Source organism: Triticum aestivum, chromosome 2B (assembly GCF_018294505.1).
Source record: "Triticum aestivum cultivar Chinese Spring chromosome 2B, IWGSC CS RefSeq v2.1, whole genome shotgun sequence".
Taxonomy (NCBI): Eukaryota; Viridiplantae; Streptophyta; class Magnoliopsida; order Poales; family Poaceae; genus Triticum; species Triticum aestivum.
Window position 1 is genome coordinate 680,065,971 of NC_057798.1, and position 7,724 is coordinate 680,073,694.

Genomic DNA, 7,724 nt, shown 5'->3' on the forward strand with positions numbered 1-7,724 from the left:
CATCATAATTATTATTTTATATAGAGGATATGCCACAATGGAAATCATCCAGATTAGTAAAGAGTGACAAGTTGGCAACAAATCAGGGTAACCACGATGGGTGCAAAAAATAATTTATCAGCCAATGAAAGAACATAAAATAGCAAAAAAAATCAAGAAACTAGGTTACATGCTCACCTCTTCACTGCAGCTTGGGGCAGTATGAACACGCATAAACTTGTCAAGACCTTCCAGACCACCAAACAGACAAAAATTCATGCCAAACTCAGGCTTCAACTGGAAAAAAATGTAGCCATCACAGATAAGTAACAACAAAAAAACAATGAAAATAAAGTGCAGTTGCAAAGCAGACTGTGAACTGAAAAACATAGATATATATTACCGATAGTTTCCCGAAAGAAACTTTGTCAGCCTGAACATCCTTGTTGAGGACAAGAGTTATCAGCTTCTTTGTCCATACATTGATGGGAAAAGGACCGTCAGGCAGTTCGATGCCAAGTCCAGAAAGATCAATCGCATGAATGTACAATAGCTGATAAGAAAAACACAAGCGCCATGGTAAACACTTACAAAAATCAGCCACAAAATGACAAAGAAAATGACAAATGACAAAAGAGAAGGTAAGAGGAAAGCATCGTCACTTACATTGTAGAAAAGAAGGCAACCCCTGGTAGGCTTGCGTTTCAACAGCGCCTTGTGCAGTTCATCAGCAATAAATTTGGACCAATTGAGATTTTTAACACCATTGATGTCACGCTGCAATATAAAAAACAGCACTGAAGTTCACCGAATGCACCACAAAAAATATGAAAGTTATCACACTGACATATAGTAAAGTTATCAGGCACACAAGAAAGAAAATGACATATTCACAAAAAAACTTACCAGCACAGCATACCAACGGGGGCTAACTTTGTTGGAGGTGGTCGGGGCAATGACTGTATTCCCCGCAAGCAGAAGCCACATACGCTTGAAAGTGTCATCAGAATTTTCAGAACCCTTTATGAGATCAACAAGATCAGTCATTTTAGGGGCATATCCGAGCTCGCCAAACAACTCAAGCCCTAACTCAATATCAGTTTCAGATGGGAGGTTGTAAGGGACATCATTCCCTCCACGCGGCACACCCATAACACGATGCACGTATTCTTCATTGACCGGAAGCCTGCCTCGGCCTAGTACGACCACCTCACGCGAATTGGGGTCGTAGAGATCAGCAAGCCACACACTGAGATTGTTGAATAGATGGTCACATTGGATATTTCGAAGGCTAGTTAAATCCATATCATCAATGGCACCCTTCCTGTCATCATTCATGTCCTTGCATGCTAGAAGAAGCGAACTGGGTGAGGCTCTGTTCCGCGGAGGAGGGAGTTTCGCCTTTTTCGAAGGAACCTCATCGATTCCATCGCCATCTCCTTTACGCTTCCTCGGCATTGTCTCCCTGACACATAGGAAAAAAAGGAATACATTGTTTATAAAACCGGTGTTTGACAAAGCAATAATACAGCTGATAAAAGGAAACAAGCAAACTGCAAATTGGTCGCACATGCTAAAAAAAGTAAAACAGATAGCACAGGTATATAAAAAGCATGTGAGACTGATAATTGAGGCACAATGCAATTGGTAAGTTACAACCAAATTACCAATGATAAGAAATAGCATTCACACATGCTCATTAATAACCCAACCAAAACAAAATGAATGAGAAATAAGCGTTGTGCTGCATATAGTTAGTCTAGCAAAAACTTATGGTAACTACGGTAAGATGACAGAGGTAAGTGTAAAACCATCACCATGATAATTCAACCATAACAAGACAACACTGATAAATAACAGAGTTTAAAGCATCTGGTAATTTGAGTGCAATATAGTTGGTAAGTTCAATATAGACATCATGATAATTGAACAGAACAAGACATAACAAGCAAATCAAGCATTGTAAACAAGCTAATTGGAGCAGCACAAAAGCCTAATCAATGGACAAACTGCATCTAACAAAACCAACATAAAACAACATTATGTGAAAAAACTTAGGGTTGCTTTTTAAATCCTCATCCACTGATGCACAACTTGAAATCCATAAACACCAAACATTATTGGATGTCCTAAACAACCACATCCACAACAGTAACACCATAACAAAATCCCTATTAGAACCAACCACACTTACCACCACTAAGACCTATCCACACCCACGATTACCACAAAATTAAACCAGATGTCCGAACCATATTCAAACTGAACTTAGAAGGCGACATAACCTAGCCTAATAGCAACAACAACCGCCAGAATCAAAGAGTCCGAGCACCAAAAATCAACGGCGAAGCATGGAGGCGGAGCAACAGGAAATACAGAGCGGGGCGGGTGGATGGGTGGGGGAATGGGGGATGCGCTGCTCAACGTCGACTCAGAAATTAGAAGCCGGCCTTAATCTAACCTAATAGGAACAACAATCTACCAGATTCGACGGCTCCAACCTAAATCAATGGCGGACCAGAGCGGCGGAGCAAAAAGAGGAAGGAAAACAGGGCGGGGAATGCGTTCCTCACCGCGGATTCAGACGCCGTCCGCCGCGAACCGGAACGAGGGGGAGGGCCACCAGCAGCAACCGTCACGCACGAGGGGGAGGGGAGCGAGAGGAGATTCGAATGGACAGCCCGAAGCAGAGGAAGAAGAAGTAGTGCGGGCGAACTGCGAGAGGGGGCGAGTTGGGATCGTGGCATTGGGCGATATGGGCGGTTCCAGTGGACCCACTAGTCAGCGACACACAGCGATGGTAACGGCTACGCCACCCGCGCTGCGCGCACCAGGGGCGACGCGGGCCGTTGGATCCGGATCGGACGGCTATCGAGTCGTGCGGATTTGAAGCAAACGGCCAGTCGACTGGTGGATAGATTTATCGTTAACTTTAATACCATATAACTTTAGTATTATAGATGTTAATACTTTTTAAACAAAGTTGATCAAACTTTACAAAGAAGCGCATTCAGGTTACTTGTACAGTATTTGTTTGCCGAGAGAAAAGTAGAGCGAGTACTCCCTCGGTCCCAAAATAAGTGTTTCAACTTTGTACTACAATTTTGTACTAACATTAATAAAAAGTTGAGACATTTATTTTAGGACAGAGGGAGTATTTGTTTGTTCAGGGCTATACTTGTATTTCCGTTCCAACCAGTCGATGGTATTGCTGTCGTACTCGACTATGGGCGCTAGCACACAGGTTCGGGGTACATGGAGGGCGACGTCTCTGGAGCGACCTCTGTACGTCACTATCAGTGGCCGGGACCCTGTCCACGTCGCCCGGACATACATGCTTCCCGTCGTTTTCGCCGCCGTGCAGCCACGTCTGCCGCCGGGCCACCCACCGCATGCCGCCATGGGTCCGTGGTCGGAGCGCGAATAAAGAAACCGAACCGCTCCCTCGTCCATGGTTAGCCTCGTCCGGACGGCGCATGGTATTGCGTGGCCCTGTGTGCCCGTCCTCGCCGGTCCGCGCCCGTCCCATATATACCCAGACGACCCTGCTTTGGTTCAGCAAAGCACACACTCAATCAACCTCCCACTCCCGACGCACCAAAAGCAACAACCCACTGCCAAGCTAGCTACGCGCACGAGCTCGCCATGGCCGCACCGGTAGCCTGCGCCTTCTTTTTCGACGCCAAGACGGTCGGCGAGCCCGGCGTGCACTCCCTGGGCGCGTGCGCGCTCTGCACCAAGCCGCTGGCTCGGGACAGCGACATCTTCATGTACAAGGGAGACACGCCCTTCTGCAGCGACGAGTGCCGCCACGAGCAGATGCGGCTCGACGCCGCCTGCGCCAGGCAGGCGGCCAGGGCGGCCGCCCGGAGGCAGAAGCACTTCTCGTCGGGAACGGGGTCCGGACGCGCGCACCGGGAGTCCTGGGAGGTGTCCGTCGCCAGCTAGCCAGCGAGAGCGGCAGGCTGGGTATGTACCTGCGCAAACAAGATCTGCGCGCACGAAGACGCCGTCGCCGTGGCTAACTGATCAGCGCGGGATCGAGGAGACTCTCCTTGGTTGAAGAAGCAAGACGCGGGTCACCGGAGTTGCTCACGGCAGGCCGGCTGCAAGTGCCCGCCGATCACGTGATTTGGGCATAAACGCAGCGGAAAAAGGGCTGGACTGGATCTGAAGAAGTCAATCAAACAAGATTCACAACGCAAATTACTAATTAGGCGGCCATGTGTGCCCATCGGCTCTCCTTTTCTCCTGTGTCAATGTCAACTTCTGTATGAGAGCGAATTTGCAAAAGCACTTTCACTGGGTACACTATCAAGCGAATCGAGATATAACATGTCTTTGTGCAATCATGTTTCTGATCATGATTCACCGTGCTGATGGGATTTAGCAAAGCTAAACCGCTGGATGTCTACCACACGATTTAAAACTGAATTCTGTTCTAGACCTTGTTTCCCCATACTAATATCATGGCTAAACTCCGTTGACAAAAATTAAAATAATCTCGGTCGACAAAAGCATCGTCAAGACAACTCCTACACTAGTTTTTGCCTTGATTTACTAATATCAACTACTCCCTCTCTTTCATAATATAAGAGCGTGAGCACTCGTATATATGCGCATACACTCGCTTCTATGAACACACACTCGCACACCATACCCATAGACTGAGCCGGCGTATCATCTTGATAACTTTATGAAGTCACCGTAGGTGCCTTATAGTCGACAGAAATGTCTCCTCACACTAAATACGTATCACCAGAAATCCTATAATAAATTCAGAATAAATGTGAGCACCTGGACTTAAAATTCAGGGTTTGAATTCATGTGGGCTTGTAATACCAATGTCCATCTAACCATCCAACCACAGATCGCTGGATTAGATTCGCTAGTTCGATATTTTTTGTTTCTTCACTCGTTTTCTCGATTGTTTTGGTTTTGGTTTTTTCATCGGTTTCATTCATTTCTTTCTTGTTTTTTACTTTATCAGTTCTTCCCGATTCTTTCTTCTCTTTTCTTTCTCCTTTTGTTTTATTTGATTTTCTTTGTTTCTTTCGTGGTCCTTACTATTTTTCTGGGTATTCTTCATTTTATTTGTTTTCTTCTCGGTTTTCATTGTCTTTTGCTTTTCTTTCTTTCTTAGTTTTCTTTGTTTCTTTCTTGGTTTTCATCTATTTTCTTTCTTTTCGTGTTTTTTCGGCTTTCTTTGTTTTCATTCCTTTGCATTTGTTTTCTTCATTTTCTTTGGTGGGTTTCTTTGTTTTTCCTATTGGCTTTACTGGGTTTTCTTTGTTTTCCTTAGTTTCTTTGTCGATTTTCATCGATCTCTTGTTTGCTAAACACATGTCAATTTTTTCAGTACACATTCAACATTTTCTTATACATCAGAACAATTTTCTATATACACATTTAGGATTATCTAAATACATGATTAACATTTTTATAACCACATTGTACATTTTTGGTATATATCTAATACCTTTTCTAATACATGTTTAACATGTTTCAGATACAAAATTAGAAAAAAATAATGCGTGGTCAACATATTTCTGTACACATTTAATATATTTTTTTCAAATGCTTGAGAAGCATTCTGCAAATACAAGATTAATTCTTTTTAATACATGGTCAATTTTTTTTACATATTTAATATTTTTTAAATGTTTGATTAATATTTTCAAATAATTGTTTAACATTTTTCCAAATGCTTTGATTAACATATTTTTGAAACATTTTATTTATACAGATAGAAATGTCAAATGTATAGCGGTTTTGTTAATATATTTTTTGGAATATTTGAATGTATATACAAAAGTAAAAAAAACATAACAATGTGAAGAAGAAAAACGAGGTTGTGCCTCCCGCGCACCTGGGTCAGCCCCATCTGGGGCTCCCCTTGACGCGAGGCTTCCCTGCGTCTCGTTATAAGCGAGATAGGGGCGATCCCATATTATGTCCGTACATAGAGCTAGAAGTTCCACGGGTCGGGTTCTTTGGGCCTAGCCTTTTACACACCCGGCAAAAAGAATTCTAGTGTGAGCCAGCCCTAAATGTCCAATGGTGTTAGTAGGTGTTTGTAATATCGCCTCAGGAAAAAGAAGGGTTTGTAAAAGCAATATGATATCCCTCCTTTTGCGTGTTGCTCCAGTGGCCAATGGCTGGGAGGGAAATCCCAGTGCTACCGCTCTGGTTAGTTGTTTATGTTAGGATTTTTTAGGGGTTGTTTGGATGCCATCGAGGTTAGCAATAACTGGTGAAGGAAACGGGTGCAAGCTTCTCGTCAAAACGTTGGCATGAAATGAACTGAGAAAGGTAAGCGAGCGGGGGCACACCAATTTATCAGCGTCGAACCAAACGTGCAACTAACCGCTCAGTCAACACATATTTTTTGGCATGGCGGCGCGGGCTCTAATCCAAAGAGCCCCTTAGTCTTTACAAGTGTGGCGCTCGGGCGATTGGCGACACTTCTTCTTTAAATTTGTCTTCTGAGCTTCGATCCTCTTTGAGTTTGTCTGTGTGGATGCAGTCAATGGAGCTTCAGTGTAGATTCCTGCCGTCTCCATGGGATGGTGAGGTTAGAGTCATGTGACAAGATTTGGTCAGGTGCTCCAGATCTATGCAAGGGCTCAACGACGACGACGACTGCGGCTCCACGACGTTGATTCTTAGAGCCGTGTGTATTAAGACTTCCCTCGTGTCATCGACAAGGTCAAAGCCGATAAAGGAGCGGCGACAGCGACATTTTGATGACTTTTTCTGGTAGCAGTATTGGTCATTTGGTTGTCTCATAATCTGATATAATTTTTATTATGTGTGAGATGATTTGTTCTTTCGGTGAACTTTAATGATAGAATCAATCTGATCATTTTCGCAAAAGAAAAGAAGGCTAATATATATTCCCTCTGTAACTTAATATAAGACGTTTTTTTGACGCTGTCGTAGTGTAAAAGATATCTTATAATTAAGTTATAGAGGTAGTACTATATATTTGGAATGTGATTTTATTTTTTATTGATCGTTTTGCATCCAGTTGCCATTGCCTTGTACTTACTAATTGTCTTTCCATCGTATACAACAAAACTAAAACACACTATGTTTTAGAACTGATGGAGTGACCAAGATTCCCCACGCTGGGGACAGTACCTAGCCCGCCAGGCGCCCGGGAGCTGTTGCTAGGGTTTTGCATGTCTCTGCCGGTGCCGGGGTCGGTTCACCTCGTCTCCTATGGCCTTAGGGCCATGGAGGCGGGGTGGATCCCACCCTTGCCCGGGAGGGCTTTATTTTTGGATGCCTTTTAAGTTTTTTTTTAAGGTTTGTGTCCTGCTCAAAGAGGCAAGACGACGACGTCTCTCTGAAGATGGAATAAATTTCTTCCCACCTATCCCTCGTCTCGATGGTGCTTCTAGCGTCATCGAGGGTGTGTGAAGATTTCTCTCGAGAGAATCTCGCAGAATTCGGTCAGCGTTTATCTTCGGTGGATCCACGTGGATCTGGTCTTCGTTCGTGTGTGTTCATATGCCAACAGGATGGGTCCTTCTTATCTGAGTTTCTCTTTAACGGTGACAGTTGTTGTTCTGGTGCGCTGGTCCTTTATGGCCTTACCACGACAACTTCCCGACTGTGTACTACAACAAGATTTGTCCGGCTCAAGTGAGGGATGGGTGATAATGGTGGCGTGCCTTCGGCTCGCTTCAATGCTTATTGTCGTAGCTATGTAGTCTATGGATATGGAGGTAATTTTTATT

The 7,724-nt window shown here is 44.1% G+C and overlaps 1 protein-coding gene across 1 annotated transcript; it reads left to right on the top strand.

Annotated features, from left to right (window-relative positions):
- The first annotated feature begins 3,463 nt into the window (after positions 1-3,463).
- LOC123042049 (FCS-Like Zinc finger 3) lies at positions 3,464-4,328 on the top strand. The gene has a single exon (XM_044464577.1). The coding sequence runs from the start codon at positions 3,625-3,627 to the stop codon at positions 3,925-3,927; it is 303 nt and encodes a 100-aa protein (XP_044320512.1). The 5' UTR covers positions 3,464-3,624; the 3' UTR covers positions 3,928-4,328.
- The last annotated feature ends 3,396 nt before the right edge of the window (positions 4,329-7,724 follow it).